At 45.5% G+C, this 23519-nt stretch overlaps 1 protein-coding gene across 1 annotated transcript; it reads left to right on the forward strand.

The window, feature by feature from the left end:
• Nucleotides 1–9157: 9157 nt before the first annotated feature.
• Nucleotides 9158–15037, forward strand: LOC131725469 (uncharacterized). The gene is made up of 2 exons (XM_059018708.1): nucleotides 9158–10882; nucleotides 14709–15037. The coding sequence occupies exons 1-2, from the start codon at nucleotides 9877–9879 to the stop codon at nucleotides 14714–14716; spliced, it is 1014 nt and encodes a 337-aa protein (XP_058874691.1). The 5' UTR covers nucleotides 9158–9876; the 3' UTR covers nucleotides 14717–15037.
• Nucleotides 15038–23519: the final 8482 nt, after the last annotated feature.

Here is a 23519-nt window from a genome sequence, read left to right on the forward strand (position 1 = left end):
AGTCTCCCTCTACACTTAAAGTGTATTTGGCCGCTATTTCGGCTTGCCATGTACGCATTGACGGGTTATCACCTGGTTGCCATTTTCTGGCATCTCAGTTCCTAAAGGGCGCAAGACGCTTGCGGCCTCCAAGGTCGACCAGTTTACCATCATGGAGCCTTGATGTGGTGCTAGAAGCCCTTACCAAGGCACCGTTCGAGCCTCTCCACAGTGTGGATATGAAGTTCGTGTCTATAAAGACTGCATTTTTGCTATCAGTGGTATCAGCAAAACGCGTGGGCGAGTTACATGCACTTTCGGTGCATTCATCATGTACTCGTTTCGCAGGAGACGGTTCTAAGGTCTCCATATGTCCAAATCCGGCCTTTTTACCCAAGGTCATATCCCCGTTTCACATGAACCAACCAGTCGAGTTGATGGCGTTCCATCCTCCTCCTTTTTCTTCCCCAGAGGAAGAGCGGTTACACATGCTCTGCCCTGTGCGGGCATTGAGGTGTTATATTGACCGCACAAAGACTGTGAGGCAAACAGAACAGCTGTTCATATGCCATGGTTCTAAGACTTTGGGTCAGCCGTTGTCTAAGCAACGCCTTTCTCATTGGATAGTGGATGCTATTCAGTTAGCATATGATTCTATGGGCCTTCCGCCACCAGGGCAGTTGAAGGCACATTCCACTAGGGGTATGGCAACATCCTGGGCCCTCTTTAGAGGGGTGCCGATGTCTGACATTTGCGCTGCAGCCAGTTGGGTTACACCGCATACATTTACGAGGTTCTACCGGTTAAATGTACTGGAATCCTCTGCTCCGTCATTTGGAGCATCTGTGTTGCACTCTATGACGCCTCAGGTTGCGGACGTGTAGAGTGGTTGACAATATGGTGTGACTATTCCACCTTTGGACAGGTGTCATTGCGAGCATAGACGCTGAGGCGCAGCTCCGCATATGTGTAGATGTACTGCCTACGCAGTTGTGTTATGACGTAAGTCTGTCCTACTGCCGAGAATCCTCCCTCGCGACGGCTTGGGTACACTGTTCCCATACCTTGATGGTTATTTTCGACTTGAAAGGGAACGATAGGTTGTGGATGCAACCCCGGTTCCCTGAAAGAGAAAATAACCATCAAGCCGCGAGGTCGCTCTGGAGGCCTTCACGGCCTGAAGGGCAAAAGAGGAAGTGACTCTCCGCGGGGGGTGGGCTTACACGGCAGCTTGCGCGGAGGCCTATCGGCAGCTTTGACATAAAGCTCAGCCAATCCCTACTGCCTGACGGCAATGTCCCATACCTTGATGGTTATTTTCTCTTTCAGGGAACCGGGGTTGCATCCGCAACCTATCGTTATCTCAACTTAAATATACAGATGCCTTCAAAAAGATTAGAAAGAAATGTTTTTTGAAAGATATATAAAATCGGAATATGTGTTGTATTGCTAATAAAAATAAAAGAGAAAAATACTGTAAATGTTTTTATCATCAACAGATTTGAATAACCTCATACACGATCAAACTATTCTGAGGGTTGTGCAAATTATTAATACGCTTTACTGTTTAGATTTTTTTTTTAAACTATAGGAGCTTAGTGCAGCGTTATGTTTTTTAAATCGGTTAACCTAATGTTTGCACAGCCTGATGTAATGACCCCTTTATAAGTTATATTTTCTAGATATTCACAAAAACAAGTGAGAATATTTTTCATTCGATTTTACACGTAATGAACGCGTTTTGGGGGTAAATGTGTGCTGAAAGCAGACAATATTTAGATAGGAAGTTACCTCTGAAAATCAGGACACCCTGTTATAAGGGCTCTAGTGTCTGACTCTGAGGTGTTTCAGAATATACAAACCTTAATAACCCTGTTGAAAACTCTAGGGTTTTTAAAACAGTAACTTTGTAATTGTACAGCAATAATGGCACCCTTTCGGAAAAAAAACTTGTAAGAGGAAGCATGTGGAAATTAATGTTGATGATGATTCTGATAATGATGATGCTGTGACTGTTGTTCAAAAAAATAAAAAGGTTTCAATTGATCCAAGTCAAACTGTGTCAAATTCTGTAATCATCTCCCAAAGTACCTTAAATACAAATCCCTCAACAAGATCCCCTACACATAGTAAGTCTCCAACCCTAGATGTAAGACCAAGCACTGTTCACCCCCTAAATTTAGGAGCTTTTGAGAATTTTGACTATCTAGACAAACTATTAAATGATTTAAATTATAACTCGCATAATTTAACGCCAATCAAGTCTCTGATTGATGAACTTTCTATAGATAGTCCCCCGATAAATGACATCATCCCTAATATAAACAACAATAACCCAAGGGTTATTAATGATGCTAAATTGACTCAGATCAATTGTGACTCTTTGGATAAGCTTTTGCAAGAAATGTCTAGAGAAAATCATGTTACTACAGAGAGTGTAAATGATATGGAAAGCCAAATAGGGGAAGCTTAAACAGGGGGGCTTGTCAGGATGACTCTTAGCATAAAAGTCCTGGGGGCTGGTGTATTACATGATGATCAAGTGGCTGGTCCTTCTGGTTTACAGAACCCCCATAGGGTTAACAATGGGGGTAGAATTGGTGGGGAAGGTGTACAGCTTAGACATAGATCTATGTTTAACAATATCGAATTGAAGCACCCTCTTAACTTTACACATCTGTATGATTTGGATTCCTATGCTGAAGTTTTTACTGTGTTGCATGAAACGTTAGAGAATATGTTGAGTGAGGTTTCTAGAACATTAAGACCCACAGACATTGTACAGCTTGAATTAAGAGCAGGATCCTTGGATATACCAGTGTATGTAAAAATGACTGGAGACAATTTAAGTCTAGACGATTTTTTCAGTCAGATTGAAGCTCTCCTTCAAAGTCATAGTGAAATTTTGGCTGATGATTCTTTGATGTTGATTGTCCAGGTTATAAGGTCTAAGGAGAGGTTTGTAGACCTTAATGAAAAGTGAGCTTATTAGAAAAAAAGCCAAACATCTGATTATATGTTACAACAGAGACAATCAATTATGTTTTGCTTACAGCGTTCTGAGCTTGTTATTTCCAGAATTCAGGGGTCCTTATGATATGTGTATGGCTGAGGCTTTAAAACTTCAACAGCGTGTGGGGTTAAGTGAACATCAGATGATTTCGTTTGCTGACCTAGATAAATTTGAACAGGCCCTAGATGTTAAAATTGTGGTATGGTACAGATGTCCTCAAAAGGATGTGTTCCTGAAACACCAAACAGATAAGCGACCAAAAAGCAAAACTGTATTTCTGTTTCTTCATGAGAATCATTTCTACGGTATTGTTAACTTGAAAGGTTTTCTGGGTGCCGCCTATCTGTGTAATTACTGTTACACAGCCTACAGTAACCGATCTGGACATCGTTGTGAGGGACACTGTAATGTGTGTTTTTCACCAGCCTGTAACAGCGATGCTTCTGTAAAGGTAAAATGTAATGATTGCAATCGTTATTGTCGATCACAGCTCTGTTATGATGAGCATAAGATTCTCCGAGATAAAGCCAACAGTGAAAAACAGGTCTCTATGTGTGACATTTTAAAACTGTGTACAAGAAGCTATTCTCTCTATAAATGCAATCCTGATAAATCGCTGATTCATAAATGTCCTAGTCCCTACTGTAAGATATGTAAGGCTGTGTTGTTACCTCACACTGATCACAAATGCTTCATTCAAGTGCCAAAACCTTATGAGCCCACAGACAAATATGTGTTTTATGATTTTGAATGCAGGCAGGAAGATGGCTTGCACATTCCAAATTATTTGTACTGCATGCACCTGGATGGGGAATCATGGTTTTGGGAGAGTGAGGATTGTGTGAAAAAGTTTTTTGAAAGGTATCGCAGGCCCAGTTACGTTGGCTATACTTTCTTGGCGCACAACTCGAAATCGTATGACAGCAATTTACTGATGAATTATTTATTTACCAACGGTGTTAACCCTCATATCATCGCTCAGGGTAGCAAGTTAATGTGTTTTACAGATGAGGCTTTTAAGATGCGCTACAATGATTCCTTTAACTTTATGCCCATGAAGTGCAATGCCTTCAGCTATGGGATTTGAAGCCAGAAAAGGATATTTTCCTCATTTTTTCAATACTGTTGAAAACCAGAATTACGTAGGCCCCTATCCTGAACCACGTTACTACAGTGTTCAGCAAATGATGTCTAAAGAACGTGATGACTTTTACAAATGGTATGATTCAATTAAGAATGGCGTTTTTAATTTCAGAGAAGAAATGGCATTCTACTGCAAAAATGATGTTGAAATTTTGAAAGAGGCCTGTATCAAATTCCGTACAGAGGTTTATGCTATAGGGCAGATAGACCCCTTCCAATGTACCACCATTGCTTCACTGTGCATGGCTATGTATAGAAGTAAATTCATGCCTAAAGACACAATAGCGATCATTCCTCCCGACAATTACAGTGAGCAGCAAAAAAGCTTTTCAAATGCCTCGATACAATGGTTAATGTATGTATCTGAAACTGAAAATGTTTTCATTCAACATGCTTTAAACTATGGAGAGCTTAAAATAGGACCCTTTTTCTTGGACGGGTATGCTGTGATTAATGGTAAGCGTACGGCTTTTGAATTTGCTGGGTTCTTTTTTCATGGTTGTCCCCAATGCTATGATTCTGCCGATGTAAACCCCTTATGCAAAGTATCCTGTGGTACGATGTATCATCACTTTGATGAAAAGATTGAAACATTGCAAAAGGTTTATGGGTTGGAAGTCAGAGTTATTTGGGAGCATGAATGGAACGCCCTGAAAAAACAGCCTAAAGTTCACGATTTTTTGGTTCGCTCCGATTTTCCAGAACGTCTCAATCCTCGTGAGGCGCTGTTTGGGGGGCGTACAAATGCCATTACATTACATTATGTGGCCCAAGAAAATGAAAGGGTGGAATACTTATTTCACTAGCTTGTACCCCTTTGTCAACAGAAGTGTACCCTGTAGACCATCCTACCGTAATTTACCATAATTTTCAAGACTTGAGGCAGTACATTGGCTTGTTCAAATTAACTGTTCTGCCTCCAAGGGGTCTTTATTTCCCTGTACTGCCTGCCCGCATCTGTGGTAAATTAATGTTTACCCTCTGCCGTTCATGCGCAGAAACACTAAATCAAACCGGGGTATGTAACCATACCTCTGGAGAAAGAGCCTTGACAGGGACATGGTGCAGTGTAGAGGTAGTCAAAGCTCTTGAGAAAGGTTACAAAGTGTCTAAAATACACGAAGTTTGGCATTTTCCTCAGAAATCTGACACTCTCTTTACAGGTTACATTAATAGTCATCTCAAGGGGAAACAGGAAAGTTCAGGTTACCCCTCTCATTGTACCAATGATGGGCGTAAAGAGCGCTATATTGCTGAATATTTTCAGAAAGAGGGGGTTCAATTAGATCCTCAAAACATTAATGTTAACCCTGCTAAGAGACAAATCTCCAAGTTATGTTTAAACTCATTTTGGGGGAAGTTTGCCCAGAGAACTAACCAACTCTCTACAAGCTTGGTTAAAGATCCTGACCAGTTTTTCCATTATCTCTTTTCAAAAAGATATCAGGTTTCGCATTTTTGTTTTGTAAGTGATACGGTGGCGCAGGTTCAGTGGCGTTACGCTTCTGATACCTATACTCCCCCCGGTAATGTAAACGTATTCATAGCGGCGTTTACAACCGCTTACGCCTGGCTAGAGCTCTATAACCTCACGGATCGTCTGCAGGGTCGCTGTCTGTACCATGATACGGACTCTGTGATCTTTGTCAGTAGGCCCCATGCATGGCGTCCTGAACTTGGCGATTATCTTGGAGATTTAACTAGCAAGCTGAAGCTTGTGTCAGGGGGGCCTAAAACGTATGGATACATCACAAACAGCGGAAAAACATGTCTCAAAGTAAAGGGTATTACCCTAAACTATGAGAATTCCAAATTAATTAACCTTGCTTCATTAAAAGACCTAGTTCAAAACTTTGTGAACCCTAATAGAAACACCCCCACTGAGCATATCATGATTCGAGGCTCCCAGATTCACCGTAATAAAAAAGAATTTCAATTGGAAAACAAACCACTCCAGAAAACTTTTCAAATAGTCTACAATAAGAGAGTCTTGCTGTCTGATTACACATCTCTTCCTTATGGCTACTGAAGATGGCTTCGATATTAGACTAACCGTACCTTTTGCAGTATAATATCCGGACCCTCCAATTCAGGCAAAAGTTATCTTGTGAAGCAGCTTTTAGAAAACTCTCCACAGATCTTGTCCCAAACCCCTGAGAATATCATATGGTGTTATAGCTGTTGGCAGCCATTATACAACAAATTGGCACTTAAATTTAAAAATGTAAAATTTATTGAAGGCATACCAGCTTCATTATCCAATGATAATTTACTGCCTCCTAACAAAATCAATTTAATCATTATAGATGACTTGATGGAGGCAGCTAGCGAAAATGATGAAATACAGAAAGCTTTTACAAAATACGTTCATCATAGGAATTTATGCGTGCTGTATTTGGTTCAAAATGTGTTTTTTCAAGGAAAAATGAGCCGTACCATAAACTTGAATGCCAATTACATTATTCTGTTTAAAAACCCTCGAGATAAACTTCAAATCAACACGCTAGCCCGACAGATGTACCCCGGTAACTCCAAGTTTTTCTTAGAAGCGTTTGAAGATGCGACAAAAAAACCCTATGGTTATCTTTTAATAGACTTAAAGGCACAAACCCCCGAAGCATACCGTCTAAGAACTGGTTTATTTACTCCTGATTGGCCAGTTGCTTATATCATGAGAAATACCAAGACAAAACACTTACAATCGGCCTGTTATAGCGCTAAAACTTTTATTTATCTAGGCTCATCAACAACGCAGCATGTCGGCTAGAATAAAACGTAACCTCCATCTCTTAAAGAGCATAGTTCATAGCTCTGCTCATCAGAGAAGAGCAATTTTACGAAACGCTTCAGACGATTTTATCAAATCTATTGTGGAAATTGCCTTAAATGCCTTAAAGGGTCACATCCCCTTAACTTCGAGTCAGTTAAACACTCTCAAAAAGCAGCGGCGTGTTATAAAGAGCCTATGTAATAAGAACCATTCAATTAAAAAGAAGAAAAAACTGTGAATCAGAGTGGTGGTTTTATTGGCGCTTTAATAAGGATTGCATTGCCTTTTTTATCAGGACTCTTAATGCCTCAAAGTTAATTTGTAAAAATGACTCACTCCCAGAAAATGTTTCTGATACCACAACATCAACTCGATAGACTTCGGCAGCCTGAGCCCCAGCACCCCTATTAAAAAAGCCGTTGAAAGCCGACTTGACTCTGAAATGAAAAGCATTCTACTTAGAACTGACATCAGTGACCATGAGAAAGTTAAGCTATACACAAGCTCCTTACAGAGATATCTAGCGTTGATTAAACAGAGTGAAAAAGAGCTTAATACCCTGACTTTGATTACACCCCCCTCTGAGGAAATGGCCCAACCTGCTGCAGAATCTGAATCTAAGGTAGTGACTTATGTTATGAGTAGCGTCCCCTCCAGATCTAAGAAAAATGCTAATTTTATTTTAAACGCCATGTCTCAGAATGCTTTGGTTACCTCATGGAATGATCAAGGGGAATGCATTCTTAGGGGCAAGAACATTAGAGGGTCGCATTTGGTTGATTTAATCAGGGCTGCTACAGGGAATACCAATATCCCTGAACATAGGCTACCTGTAGGATGGGTTGAATGCATCAAAGGTTTGGCTGTGATAAATGTCCCCTATTCTACAGTACCTAATTCTCAAACATGACAACTCATAGAAGCCTATAAAAAACGACCCTTAGAGACCCCTGAATAAGAAGCAGAAAAAAAGACAACAGTTATGGGAAACTTATTAAGATGTTACTGTTTTTATTGAGTTTCATACAAATCTTTACATTTTGTTGTAAATTCATGCATATGGTGTATAACAATGTCTGATATATATATGTCTGTATAAGTCTTTACAACAATAAAAATATTTATTCAGCATATACATTGTCATAAGTTTTTTTGAAGACTAACATTCATAACATATTTTAAAATCATGGTGAGTCTTGACACACTGCACGCATGAAAATACATTTATACAGTTCTGTTTTTTAGGGTTAGACATACAATGTATAAATTGGGACACCATCAGATCATTTTTGTTTAAATCAGAGCTGTAGAGCGCCATAACCTCAGGGTAAGTAAGTCCTTTGGCTCGATGATGTAAGAAGAAAACACAGTGATGGCCGCAGGTAGTGGTCATAAGACCCTGTAGAGACTGATTATTGTACACTGTTTGTTTAGCGTTGTTGTCTAAAAAGTTTGAGATAGTCTTAGGAAAATAAATAAAATCTGGAGGGTTACCGTAAGAATCAAAAAACTCTCCCTGACCCTCTTCTTTTAGATAAATCCCCAGCCAGTGTTCTCCAGGATAATTCTGGGGGTCTGTGTTGACAATGAGTATCGCCAGAAGTTTTTTTTATTTTTCCTTTAGGTAGTTGATCACTAGCTAGGACCCCATAAAAATACTTTTCAGTCATGGGGTTGCTGGATAGCAGCGCTGTAAGCTGGGTGGTATTCATTTTTAAAAAGGATCAAAGTTGTATCAAACTTTTCAGTAATCAAAGAGAACAGCTCTTTGGTGGGAAACCTCAATCACGTTCTCAAAAACAGCATAAACAATCATATTCACAGTCTCTGGCAGAGCATGGGCAATACGCATTTCAAGACGCATATTACCATTTTTTACTAAGGAAAAATGATCTCCACATTCTTGGTCAGGGGTCAAATCAAAAGCATAGAGCGTATAGCCTCTAATAAAGTCTAACCGATCAATTATCAGCAGTTTGTCTTTGAGATGTCTACCCGTGGCTTGTATTAGACTGTAATATTCACAGACGGGGTTGTGTCTTGCTGTATAGTCGGGTTGTAAAGGTTTTGAGGGGACTTGTTCACCATCAACATACATAGCTATAAAGTTCCCGGCAAAGTGTTTAAAGTTAAAAGGGTTTTTAGCATAGGAACCGCTAAAAGCGTCATTATCTGTTAAACCAATAACCACAAACTTTGGTAACTGCCTGTGACAGAAATACAATGAGTTCTGGTGATAAATCTTCCTCCCGACCTGTGAGGGCGCTAAAGAACGGGAGGAGAAGTATCTGGAAGGGCTGGCCTGACAGTTCGTTTCCGGGACCGGAAAGTGGGTCAGCCTGGAAGGAAGCGAGACTCTGTTGTAAGACCGTATTGATTTGACAGGTAAACGAGGGGCAGCTGCAAGTAAAAGGCAGCTGCAACCGTTTACCTAGATATCATGCGGGATTACATATAGGGGCCGGGGTAACGCTGTTCTTTTCCTTCGTTTGGGTTAAACCAAGGACCGAGAAGGACCTAAAAATCTGTTCTGCTCTAAAAGAGCTGTGTGTGTGTGTTTGTGCGCTGGAGTGTCTGAAAACTAACTGTCTGTCTTGTTTCCGAATCACCAGACAGCTAGAACATATCCGGAGCTGTCGCACTGGGCGAACACAAGCCGGATCACCTCCTCACGTACTGTCACAACGTCCTGTGTATTCACTCACCACAATCACGACTGCACGCACCCGAGACGGGTGACCGTATTCTTGTTTCTTTTGTTCAGGACTGTATCCTGTGTTTTGTCAGCCCGAGCTTTACACATCGTTGTGTATTGCCGGGCTTATTATTTTGAGCACTAGACCAGTGCTGGCAAATAAAGCCTATTTTCCACTGGACTACCGTTGTCTGCTCATTACTCCTGCACCGCATCACTGCTACACAGCTACCCCTCACCACCCACTTTGCCACACGTGGTGTCAGAAGTGGGATCATGGACCGCGACGCGCTGGCGGAGCTGCTGCAGGCACTGGAGAGCAGACGGGACGCAGAGGAGAGAAGGAGGGAGGAGCGCTATACAGCGCTCATTGAACGGGTAGGACTGGCCGTGGCTGCGGTAACGACCCCGACTACAACACCGGTGATGTCGCCCCCAAAGGCACGGGCGATGAAGATGTCGGCGGAGGATGACCCGGAGGCGTACTTGGTGGCATTCGAGCGGCTGGCTACCGCGGCGGCTTGGCCGCGGGAGTTCTGGGCCAGCCAATTGGGACCCTGCCTGATTGGGGAGGCTCAGGCAGCTTACCAGGCCATGAGTGACCAGCACGCCACTGAGTATGACCTGGTCAAGCAGGCTATCCTCCGCCGACTCAACATTACTACCGAGACCCACCGGGCGCGGTTTCGGGAGTACCGGAGAGCCCCGGAGACACGCCCCAGGGTGGTTGCGGAGAGGTTGTGCGACCACATGGTGCATTGGCTGACCCCCGGGAAGAAGACCGTCCAGCAGATGGGGGAAGCCATTGTGGTAGAACAGTTCTGCCATGTGGTCGGCGCCGAAACCCAGGCGTGGATACGGCGCCACAACCCCGACACCCTGGAGGAGGCGGTCAAATTGGCCGAAGATTTTGAGGACTCCCTGACCTCTGCCCGGATCGGGATCCTGTCCGCCCCTGCCCTTCGGAGCAGCCGCGCTCTCTCTCCCTCTCCTCCAACATCATCGCCACCACCCCCCTCGTTCCAGGGACCCAGACCTCCCAGAGCACCGACCCCATTGGGCCCCCTTGCCTCCCCCCCATGGAGATCAAGGTTGGCCCCCAGCTGGGGTAGAGGTGCTGCCCCTGCCCCGTTGCCATACCAGCAGCGGGACAGATTTCTAACCCATGCCCCCTCTGTCCCTCCTATCTGTTTTAGGTGCCACCAGCCGGGACATCTGGCCAGGTCATGCCCCGCTGCCATGGAGTGTGACGTGGCCGCGTGCAATTGGGCACCTGAGACTGGTAAGCGTGGGGAAAATGGTCGGGAGGGGCCTTGTCTGATTAATGTGGTGTTAGGGAATGTGAAAACCCACGCATTAGTGGACACAGGGTGTGAGCAAACCTTGATTAGGACAGCTCTCCTGGGCGGTGTGTCGTGGCGGCCACGAGGTCAGGTGGCCATCTCCTGTATCCATGGAGACACGGCGGCATACCCCACATTAAAAGTATATTTATCGGTAGGACCGATAAAACGTCACCTGGTAGTTGGGGTGGCGGAAAGGTTGCCACACCCAGTTATTCTGGGCCGAGACTGGCCAAAATTCAAAGAATTGATGGAAAAAATGGCAGTCTCAGCCACACACGTAAACGTGGCAGAGAAAAAAAAAAAGGAACGGATTGGTGATGTGTTTCCTTTTCACACTGAAATGTTTTCCCCTCTTTTCCGTCCTAGAAAAACGAATAAGGAGAGACGGACCGCAAAATGGGAGGGAGCGTTGTTGAGACAAGGCTGGGGTCTGGTGGGAGAGTGCTGCAATGGTAACAAACGCCAGTCGAAGGGAGTGGGAACGCAGTGTGACCGAGAGAGCGAGGTTACTGGACCGACTAGAGCAGATGTTATTCCAGCCCCTCTCGATGTACCGGACCCGTGGTACTCAAGCGCGGACCTAGTGTGGGGCCAACATAACGACCCGTCACTGGTGCACGCTTGGGGACAGGTCCGGTCCATTGAAGGTAAGGATGTTGACGGCGCTGGGGCGCTAGTATATCCACACTTCAGTATCAAGGGGCAATTACTGTATAGGGTAAACCTAGCCGCGGGCACAGGACAGCCTGTAACACAATTGTTGGTTCCCCCGTCTTGTCGGCTGGAGGTCATGAGGCTGGCGCATGATATCCCTTTTGCGGGGCACCTCGGAGCCGAGAAGACGAGGGAACGGATATTGGCTCGATTCTATTGGGTAGGTCTTCATACTGATGTGTCGAAATATGTAGCCACATGCCCAGACTGCCAGCGAGTAGCGCCGGGTCGAGTGCGCCCCGCCCCTTTGGTCCCACTGCCGATTATTTCCACTCCTTTCGAGCGCATTGCAATGGACATAGTCGGCCCTTTGCTACCTTCTGACTCCGGGTATACGCACATTTTAGTAGTGGTGGATTATGCAACGCGATACCCGGAGGCAGTTCCATTGAGGTCCACTAGTGCCGCTGCAATAGCCACCGAGTTAGCACAGATTATGGCCAGAGTAGGGATCCCCAAGGAGATTTTGACCGATCACGGAACTAATTTTTTGTCCAATACGTTACAGCAGGTGTACAAAATATTAAAAATACGTCCCATCAGGACGTCCGTTTATCATCCACAATCGGACGGTCTGGTGGAACGTTTTAATCAGACCTTAAAGTCGATGCTGAGGCGATTTGTAACACAAGAGCAGAAACATTGGGCATCACTTCTCCCCTACCTCCTTTTTGCAGTGAGAGAAGTGCCGCAGAGTTCAACGGGGTTCTCCCCCTTTGAGCTCCTGTACGGCCGGCAGCCTCGCGGCATTCTCGACCTGCTGAGAGAGGGGTGGGAGGAGCACAAAGGCTCGTCTAAAAATGTGGTGAAGTATGTGCTCCTACTCAGAGATCGCCTGGATTTGGTCGGTCGTTTGGCCCAAGACAACCTCAGATCGGCTCAGCACCGACAAGAGCAGCATTATAACAAAAATGCACGGATTCGAACCTTTCGACCAGGGGACAAGGTAATGCTGCTACTTCCCTCATCAGAGTCAAAACTGTGTGCTAAATGGCAGGGGCCGTATGAGGTGATTCGGGCTATAGGGAAAGTAAATTATGAAATTAGACAGCCCGATCGCCGGAATGAACGTGAAATTTACCACATTAATTTGTTGAAGCCCTGGCAGGCAAGAGAGGTCTTATTTATAGCCCCAGGCAATATGGAGGATGATTTAGGTCCCTGTCCAGAGACCCCGAGCACAAGAGCGATTTCAATGGGGGAACAATTAGTTCCGGATCAGCAAAGAGAGCTGCGTAAGCTTATTGAGGAGTTCAGTGATGTTTTTTCTGATGTGCCCGGCAGGACGAACTTAGTTGAATATGACATTATCTCTCCTCCAGGTGTCACAGTGCGAGAGAGACCGTACCGGATCCCGGAAAGTCGACGAAGTGGCGTTCGCAAAGAGGTATGGGATATGCTCGAGCTTGGAGTGATTGAACCTTCCAGGAGCGAGTGGTGCAGTCCTATTGTAATAGTGGCTAAGAAGGACGGCACCAACCGCTTCTGCGTAGATTTCAGAAAGGTGAATGCTATTGCCAAGTTCGATGCGTATCCCATGCCTCGGGTCGACGAACTTTTAGACAGACTGGGAAAAGCGAGGTTTATTTCCACTCTGGACCTGACGAAGGGATACTGGCAAATCCCTCTAACCCGCAGCTCCAGAGAGAAAACCGCATTTTCAACACCAGAGGGGCTGTTCCACTTTAAAACCATGCCATTTGGGCTACATGGTGCGCCCGCTGCCTTTCAGAGACTGATGGACCAGGTTTTACGCCCACATCATGAATATGCAGCAGCGTATATTGATGACGTGGTGATTTACAGCTCCACCTGGCGAGAGCATTTGGCTAGGGTTGCAGCCGTTCTTCAGTCTCTAAGGGCAGCCCGGCTGACAGCTAACTTGAGGAAATGTGCGTTTGCCAAGACAGAGACTCAATATTTGGGATTTTTAATGGGGAATGGAAGGGTGAGACCTGTGGTCACCAAAATCCAGGCTTTGGTTGATGCGGCGATCCCCAAAACCAAGACTCAGGTGAGGTCACTACTGGGCTTAGCCGGTTATTACCGCCGCTTCATCCCCGAGTACGCCACAGTGGTTAACCCGTTAGTCGACCTCACCAAAAAGAGTGCGCCAAATTTAATTAAATGGTCAGCTGAGTGTCAGGGGGCGTTTGATACGATTAAGCGTAAACTTTGCCAGGCCCCCACTCTTATTACCCCAGATTTCACCAAGAGATTCATCCTCCACACCGACGCCTCGGATGTAGGGTTGGGTGCAGTCTTGTCCCAAAAAGTAGCTGGAGTAGAACACCCGATATTGTACATAAGCAAAAAAATGTTACCTCGGGAACGCAACTACTCCGTAGTCGAAAAAGAGTGTTTAGCCATTAAATGGGCTACTCACTCTTTACGATACTACCTGCTGGGACACTCATTTGATCTTGTCACAGACCACGCCCCACTCAAGTGGTTAAGCACAATGAAGGACAGCAATGCCCGGATAACTCGGTGGTATCTGGCATTGCAGCCCTTCATGTACCATATGGTACACCGTGCGGGGAAAGACCACCAAAATGCGGATTATTTTTCCCGGGAGGGGGGAGCAATGGGAAAGGTAGATTTAGCCGAGTGTTCCTTCGGCTCCACTCTGAGCGGTGGGATATGTGACAGAAATACAATGAGTTCTGGTGATAAATCTTCCTCCCGACCTGTGAGGGCGCTAAAGAACGGGAGGAGAAGTATCTGGAAGGGCTGGCCTGACAGTTCGTTTCCGGGACCGGAAAGTGGGTCAGCCTGGAAGGAAGCGAGACTCTGTTGTAAGACCGTATTGATTTGACAGGTAAACGAGGGGCAGCTGCAAGTAAAAGGCAGCTGCAACCGTTTACCTAGATATCATGCGGGATTACATATAGGGGCCGGGGTAACGCTGTTCTTTTCCTTCGTTTGGGTTAAACCAAGGACCGAGAAGGACCTAAAAATCTGTTCTGCTCTAAAAGAGCTGTGTGTGTGTGTTTGTGCGCTGGAGTGTCTGAAAACTAACTGTCTGTCTTGTTTCCGAATCACCAGACAGCTAGAACATATCCGGAGCTGTCGCACTGGGCGAACACAAGCCGGATCACCTCCTCACGTACTGTCACAACGTCCTGTGTATTCACTCACCACAATCACGACTGCACGCACCCGAGACGGGTGACCGTATTCTTGTTTCTTTTGTTCAGGACTGTATCCTGTGTTTTGTCAGCCCGAGCTTTACACATCGTTGTGTATTGCCGGGCTTATTATTTTGAGCACTAGACCAGTGCTGGCAAATAAAGCCTATTTTCCACTGGACTACCGTTGTCTGCTCATTACTCCTGCACCGCATCACTGCTACACAGCTACCCCTCACCACCCACTTTGCCACACTGCCCCAGAAACAAATTCTCCTGATTACAGACCCTACTCCCCCTAGGAACACTAAAAACTTTCATAGCCACTTTATCAGTAGGATATCTGGCATTAGAGGTCATCAAGGCCTGAGCTTGGGCAATTCTAACCTCCGGGGCTACTTTTACTTTTTTAATATAGAGAGAGGCTTCTAAAATTTTAAGTTTGAACTCTTCTGCGACATCAGACATTAAACAAAAAGTGTCACTGGCCCTAACCATTTTAATTTTCAGGTCAATACCATTTAGCATGAGTTTCTCTTGAAAAAATATATCTGAATGCAGGGGTCCTAAAAGTTCAACTGTATGGCTCATTCTGGTAAAAACATGCCGTTTAACTAAACCTTCATTATCCCCTGCAGGATCAGTCTCATCCATGTGTCCTGGGGTATCTTTGTAAAACAATCCGGCAGTGAATTGAGATTTTAGGGTGTCCTTACTAAAGTTTAGCAGTGCTTCTATAATGCTACGGTAAGGATAAGTATTACTGCTTTGACTAATTAGGCGGTTTCCTAAAGTTACATCCACTTGTGAAAACATGGTAGCTACAGGGTAATTGATAATACCAGCTATACTGGCCCCAACTAAATCAGCGCCATGAGCCCTAGTAATTTTGCATGAAAGTCTTAAAAGAGTATTATTCAAATCAAGATAATCTTCCCCATTTCCCGCTATGTAAAATTCGAGCGGAGCCGTGTCAGACAAGGCAGACAGGGGGGGATTTTCCACATAAAGGTTTTTTTCAATACCTGAGACATATGATGTACCAGAGTCATGATTTAAAAGATGTTTCTGTTTTTCTTTGTTCTGTGAGTCTTTGGTTTCTTGCTCCTTCTCCGGTTACTGCTACTAAATGACCTGAATGTAGAGGGTTTCGCCTTTTTGTGATGATGATAGCGAGATCCCGGGGGTTTGCTACGTTTTCTCTTGTATCCTCTGGACATCACCATCAATCCCTCCCCTGACTGGCTCTTGTTGTGGCTAGGAGGGTTATGACTTGTTAGGACATTTGACACTACGTCACTAACAATATTTTTAGCGGCTGATTTAAAATGAGGTTTAACTATTTCAAAACCCCTTCTAAGTAACGGTAAAGCTTTTCTGAAAAGACTTTGAAAAATACCCCCTATACCCGCTCCGTACATTACAGGAGCTCTAGAAAATCCAGGCAAACCATTACCAGCTTGATTTTTGTAATGATTAATATAAAGATTGACATATCCCTGAGGTCTCATTTTTCTTTTGAATTAGGTGTAAAAAAGAGGCTTTAAAACATTAAAATGTACATTAAAAGGTTGGAAATGCAACTTCACTATAACCTTCCCAAAACGGAATGGCACTAACTTGTTTTGATCTGTCTTAATTTGTATAGTTATCGTATCGAAGTTGGTCTTGCTGTGTGGTACGTAATGAGGTCTGTCGTAAGTTACCGTGATTATATCGTTGTTTTTGCCTTTAATAGGGACACACCTTAGAAGAGGCACGTAACTATCTCCAATGGCTTGATGTGTAATGATATCTGTATAGACATACATGGTATAAAAACCCGGTCGGATATCGGCTATCGGGGTAGATGGTGCTCAATGAGCACTATATAGTTTAGCCTCAATAGGGCCCAATAGTCTAATAGTTTCACCCTTTATAGTCTCATGAAATCCCAACATTTGTCCGAGTTGTTCTTTGGCAAAAATCACAAATGGAGTAGTACTTTTTATATAAAGTCGTCTTTCTATAGGTTTATAGACTAATTTCAAATCATTTTTATATTGTTCATCGGGTGCCTTGTCACCTTTCTGATCTAGTCCTTTTCCGAGCGGGACATCGTTCATGGTCGTTATTACATCCTGAAGGGTCTCATAATATCCTTTTGGTATAGTATAATCACGTTTTATCGCATTTTCTATACCATAAGTAATAAAAGTGCTGTCCTTAAGGTTTATATTATCCCATGTATGGGGATATTGAATCTCTGCTAAGCAAACTTCCCATTTTCCCGGTAGATTCATTGTTTTAACCAGTTTGGTAGTAAAATTGGAAATAGCATTTTTAGGGAAAACATCCTGTGAAGCGTTACTAGGCAGAGTCACATAAAAAGAGTCTTGAGACATCTTGAATAATGTTTTAAGTGTAATTAAATACACCCCAGACTTGTTAACTCTTTAGATCCACCACCTGATGCCCAGCGACCCAACTGTTAAATTTTTCAGGCTAACTGGCCCATTTTATGATAAGACTTTTTACCATTTTCCTTTTTCTCAGCAACTATCTTCTCTATCCTAAACAACCTATCAGTCTTGACATTTATTTTCTGCAATTCTGGTTCATAAAAGGTGCCCATTATAGACTCTCCATCATAATCACATAGTTTATACACCGGTGGAGATCTTGGTATACATTCTGTTATAGTAAAAGTCTCTGCTGTAAACATCTGTTCATAGCTTTTTATAAAGGGAGCTCTTAACTTTGAAATTCTTACGTTGTCACCGACGGCAAACTTAAACTTTATATGTTTAGGGCTTTTCTTCTTAGAGTATAAAGTTTTAAACACTTTAAATGAATTGTCTTCATTAACTTCTGAAGGTTTCATTTGAATACTACGGTGAAAGGAGTGGTTATAAGACTGAACCATTTCTTGTAGTTTATCCATATACTTGTGAGTGTTAAAAGCGGTGAAATATTTCCACATTTTTGTTTTCAGAGTCCTGTTGTATCTCTCAACAATAGAGGCTTTTAGTTCATTCCACGTGGTAAAGTGTAGAATATTATGTTTTTTTTAGCATGTGCTGAAAGGCTTTGTTTAGAAATTCTGTCCCTTTATCAGTTTGTAGTTTTTTAGGTTTCCTACCCGTGCTGAGGATCCTCTTGAACGCCTCTGTCACCGTCTTAGATGACTTATTTTTCAACGGTATTACCCATGCATATTTAGATAAGATATCTATACATGTTAGCATGTACTTGTAACCTCCATTTTCTTTTGACAAGCTAGACATATCCACTAAATCAGCTTGCCACTGTGTATCGATAGTAGATACAAATACAGTGCTTCTTTTAAAGTTTATTTTAGAGGGCTTATGCAACGTATATGAGTCTTGCTCTGATAAAAAGTCTGTTAAGACCCTCTCAGAGACTTTATGCCCCTGTGACGAAGTGCCCGCCCCTGTGTGTATTTTGTGTGTTATGTGTTGTATGTTGCGTGTGTTAATGTCGGTGTATAGTCATTGGTACACGGGATATAAACGGGTCTGTGTTTCACGTGTGATTTAAAATGTAGATTTGTATTTAGGCACGAGGAGGGCACAAATCACTTCACGTGCTGGTTAAATGTAATATGTGAGCACGGGGTTGCACAGAATTAATTCACGTGCTGGGATTCAAGTGAATAATTAATTAGTAATTGAATCCCAGCACAACAGTATATATAGACACATTTTCTTTCACTCGGGGTTGGGTGTTCGGTGAGTGGAGAACGGGATTGGAGACGGAGGTAATTGTGAATTGTAAAAGTAAACAGTTAAAGTATCTGCTCACCGTGTTTGTTTGTCTGTCTAGTCCGTTTTGTTCGTCTATTTATTTTGGCCTCAAGTGCCGTGCCCTGTGTTTTGTCTGTTCAAACCTTTTATTTTCTGTTCTGTTTATTAAATGCTGAGCGAAAGCATTCGCTCAGCTACACCAAACCACACCTCTCTGTCTGTTTATTTCCTGCTTCTGGTCTGATGCCACCCACTCCGGCCGTCTTTGTGACACGTGGTGTCCTGCGTGGGATCTACAGCGCCTCCAGGACTCAGGCCAGAGCAGGAACTGCATTTTTTGGATTACAAAAAAAATAAAAAAAAATAAATAAATAATAGTAAAGCGAGGATGGGAAGAAAGAGCTGCAGGAAGCAGCAGCAGCAACAACAACAGCTGCAGCACTCATCCTGCATGCCGGGCTGGGAGGAGGACAGCCACAACGGGGCAGTAGCCACCCCTCTACCCCCACTGCCACCGGGTTCCCCACCGTCCCGGGAAATATGGGACTGCAGATGCGAGATGGGAAACGATGGGAGGACTGGGAGCAACAGCACAACCCGGCATCCGTTCGTGACCTCACCATGGTGGTGCTGGGGTACCTAGCTGCAGACATGGGAGGGATGCCTTCCAGTGAGCAAGAGGGAGAGGAGCAGTCGCTGCCCTCTCCAGTACCTGAGTGGGAGGAGCCTGAGTGTCCACAGCCCAAGCGGGAGGAGCCTGAGCGTCCACAGCCCAAGCGGGAGGAGCCTGAGCGTCCACAGCCCAAGCGGGAGGAGCCTGAGCGGCCACAGCCCAAGCGGGAGGAGCCTGAGCGGCCACAGCCCAAGCGGGAGGAGCCCGAACGTCCTACGCCTGAGTGGGGGGAGCCCGAACGTCCACAGCCCAAAAGGGAGGAGTCGGGGCGTCCACAGCCCAAAAGGGAGGAGGTCGGGGATGATGGCTGGGAGGTTTTTTTAAAGAACCTCGCGGCAGAGTTATGCCCTGGCTGTGGGGCTTATGGGCACACGTTAGCCATATGCCCCACCCAGTATGAAGAGGAGGAACTAGCACCCAGACGGGGGGACCGCGAGCGTCCAGCGCCCAGACGGGGGGACCGCGAGCGTCCAGCGCCCAGACGGGGGGACCGCGGGAATCCGAAGCCTGAGAGGCAGCTGTTCCCACTTTCACCAGCAGAGCAAGAATGCCTGCTGGTTTCCCCATCACAACCAGCAGAGGAAGAATGCCTCTGGTTTCGCCAGCACAACCAGCAGAGGAAGAATGCCTGCTGGTTTCCCCATCACAACCAGCAGAGGAAGAATGCCTGCTGGTTTCCCCATCACAACCAGCAGAGGAAGAATGCCTGCTGGTTTCCCCAGCACAACCAGCAGAGGAAGAATGCCTGCTGGTTTTCCCTTCCGAGGCAGAGCCGCACCAGTCCCCTGCAATAGGGGCAGAGCCGCACCAGTCCCCTGCAAGAAAGGCAGAGCCGCACCAGTCCCCTGCAAGAGAGGCAGAGCAGCATCAGTCCCCTGAAAAAGGGGGAGACTACACGCTGCTCCCACCTTTGTCGCCAGGAGACTACACACTGCTCCTACCTCCATTGCCAGGAGACTACACGCTGCTCCCACCTTCACCGGCAGGAGCAGAGCAGCAGGAGCTGCCTCTGCCTCCGCCACCTCCACCGGCAGGAGCAGAGCAGCAGGAGCTGCCTCTGCCTCCGCCATGTCCACCAGCAGAGGGTGAATGCCTGCTGGGTCCCTGTCCACCAGCAGAGGGTGAATGCCTGCTGGGTCCCTGTCCACCAGCAGAGGGTGAATGCCTGCTGGGTCCCTGTCCACCAGCTGAGGATGAATACCTGCTGGTATCACTTCCCACACCAGCAGAGGATGAATGCCTGCTGGTATCAATTTCCCCACCATCACAAGGAGAGGAGCGGGAGCTGCCTCTGCCTCCATCACCATCAGGGGGAGAGGAGCAGGAGCTGCCTCTCCCTTCACCAGAAGGATCAGGATTAGATGCTGGCGGTCCTCAGCAGCCCTTGCATAGGCTGCTGAGGGAAGCACGGGGAAGAACCGCCCGGCCGCAGAGGTCGAGAAGAGGGCCAACACCCGCACCCCAGCTTGTCCTGACTCCCTGCCTCGCTTCGCCCAAGGATGCCTGCCTCGCTTCGCCCAAGGATGCTTGCCACGCTTCGCCCAAGGATGCCTGTCTGCATCGCCTGGGGCTGCCTGTCGCTCCGCATCGCCTGGGGCTGCCTGTCGCTCCGCATCGCCTGGGGTTGCCAGCCGCTCCGCATCGCCTGCGGTTGCCAGCCGCTCCGCATCGCCTGGGGTTGCCAGCCGCTCCGCATCGCCTGGGGCTGCCAGTTGCTCCGCATCGTAGCAGGAAGTACTATGGCCGGAACCCCACCAAGGGGAGCTGCCGGCCACGAAGAAGGTGGGGGAGGTCAGGAGGCCTGCTCCCACTGCAGCAGTTTCGCTGCCGGAGATCGTGGGGGAGGTCCGGAGACCTGCTCCCACTGCAGCAGTTTCGCTGCCGGAGATCGTGGGGGAGGTCCGGAGACCTGCTCCCACTGCAGCTTCTTCGCTGCCGGAAGTACTGTGGTCTGAGCCCCACCAAGGGGAGCTACCGGCTACGAAGAAAGGGGGAGAGGTCAGGAGACCAGCATCCCCCGCAGCAATTTCGCTGCAGGCGTGGACCAGCAGGCTGTCAGCCGTGCCACTACCGGCAGGGGTGCTGACAGCATGGCCAGCCATGGGCCCACTGAAGCCTCCCTTCCCAGCCCGAGACTTTGTTCTGGACTGCTGGATTTTTAAGGGGGGAGGTGGCCATTGAGGCCATGTGTGCTTTGCACAGGGGGGGGGGTATATGTGACGAAGTGCCCGCCCCAGTGTGTATTTTGTGTGTTATGTGTTGTATGTTGCGTGTGTTAATGTCGGTGTATAGTCATTGGTACACGGGATATAAACGGGTCTGTGTTTCACGTGTGATTTAAAATGTAGATTTGTATTTAGGCACGAGGAGGGCACAAATCACTTCACGTGCTGGTTAAATGTAATATGTGAGCACGGGGTTGCACAGAATTAATTCACGTGCTGGGATTCAAGTGAATAATTAATTAGTAATTGAATCCCAGCACAACAGTATATATAGACACATTTTCTTTCACTCGGGGTTGGGTGTTCGGTGAGTGGAGAACGGGATTGGAGACGGAGGTAATTGTGAATTGTAAAAGTAAACAGTTAAAGTATCTGCTCACCGTGTTTGTTTGTCTGTCTAGTCCGTTTTGTTCGTCTATTTATTTTGGCCTCAAGTGCCGTGCCCTGTGTTTTGTCTGTTCAAACCTTTTATTTTCTGTTCTGTTTATAAAATGCTGAGCGAAAGCATTCGCTCAGCTTCACCAAACCACACCTCTCTGTCTGTTTATTTCCTGCTTCTGGTCTGATGCCACCCACTCCGGCCGTCTTTGTGACACGTGGTGTCCTGCGTGGGATCTACAGCGCCTCCAGGACTCAGGCCAGAGCAGGAACTGCATTTTTTGGATTACAAAAAAAATAAAAATAAATAAATAAATAATAGTAAAGCGAGGATGGGAAGAAAGAGCTGCAGGAAGCAGCAGCAGCAACAACAACAGCTGCAGCACTCATCCTGCATGCCGGGCTGGGAGGAGGACAGCCACAACGGGGCAGTAGCCACCCCTCTACCCCCACTGCCACCGGGTTCCCCACCGTCCCGGGAAATATGGGACTGCAGATGCGCCACCCACTCCGGCCGTCTTTGTGACAGCCCCTCAGACCCCAGAGCCCTTTGAAGAGTCTGTAAACTCCCTAAACCCCCAGGATTTGAGGGATCGTAGTATATTTTTTTCATACGCTGATGTGCCGTCTTTAACCAATATAACACAACTGCGCCAAGTATGTAGTTCAAAAAGTTTTTATTCAAAGTTTATCAAGAAGATAAGGACATTTTAGAAGACATATAAAGTTTTTACACAAACATTTATGATTAGTCACTAAGTAATCCACGACATTTTGATATATCTTCATCTCTTAAAAACATTGGCAGGTTATAAAAACAGACATCAGTCACATAAGCATACAAAACAATGATATGTGTACATTTGCAGTCTTCTATTTCATCAAACATTTTAGGTAATATATTCATTAAAAATGCATTTAAGGGGTTACAGTGTTTTACATGTGTATCTACCAACTCTAACCATTCTTGAGCATCAACATCTTTATGGATTAAATCAGTTACACTTTTTAAATTGTTGAACATTTTTACATTTACGGGGATCAGGTTTTGAAAGAGTCTCTTGCAAGCCACTTCCTCAGCTTTTAACTCAAACAGCAGCCCCTCCATGGTTTTCCTCAGTTTTGCTGGAGTCTGGACGTTCCCCATTTTCAAAGTCACAGGCTCTGTAATAAGTTAAAGGAGCCTGGGGGTTAGTAAAACTGCGATGGTAAAAAGCTTTGGTTATTTTGTTAACAATGTCTCAGGTCTTGTCATCCAGGGTTTCTTGTAGATGGCGCAGTTTACGTCTAATGCTGTGTTCTGGTCTTAGCTCTGTTAAAATATCATCCACCCCTTGCTTGGACTCTCTCTTGAACCTTTTTTACATTCCGTGGTTTCTTTAGCCTCTGAGGAAGGGCTAATGTGCATTTTTTAAAGGCTTTTATAAGTTCAGACATTTGCCGATCCTCAAGATCCATTTTCTCAGAGTAGGAACTAACAAAGGTATGAGACATCTTGTGTAACACTCTAATAAACGGCACAAATATTTTCCTCCTTTTATGAGGTCTGAAAACATGCCCAGACTTGCCCTTTTAAAAAAACAAAAAACAAAAACCCTTCGTAGTCTCAATCATTTTAACCTTTTGCTCAAACACCTAACCACCATGATTCTCAGAACCCCGGTAAGCTTAATTCTTATTTTTTATTTAGTAATGTTTTAAGAAAA

This window comes from Acipenser ruthenus, unplaced genomic scaffold, assembly GCF_902713425.1.
Source record: "Acipenser ruthenus unplaced genomic scaffold, fAciRut3.2 maternal haplotype, whole genome shotgun sequence".
Taxonomy (NCBI): Eukaryota; Metazoa; Chordata; class Actinopteri; order Acipenseriformes; family Acipenseridae; genus Acipenser; species Acipenser ruthenus.

Coding starts and splice junctions, on each gene's coding strand:
- LOC131725469 (XM_059018708.1), top strand. CDS start 9,877: ATGGACCGCGACGCGCTGGCGGAGCTGCTGCAGGCACTGGAGAGCAGA.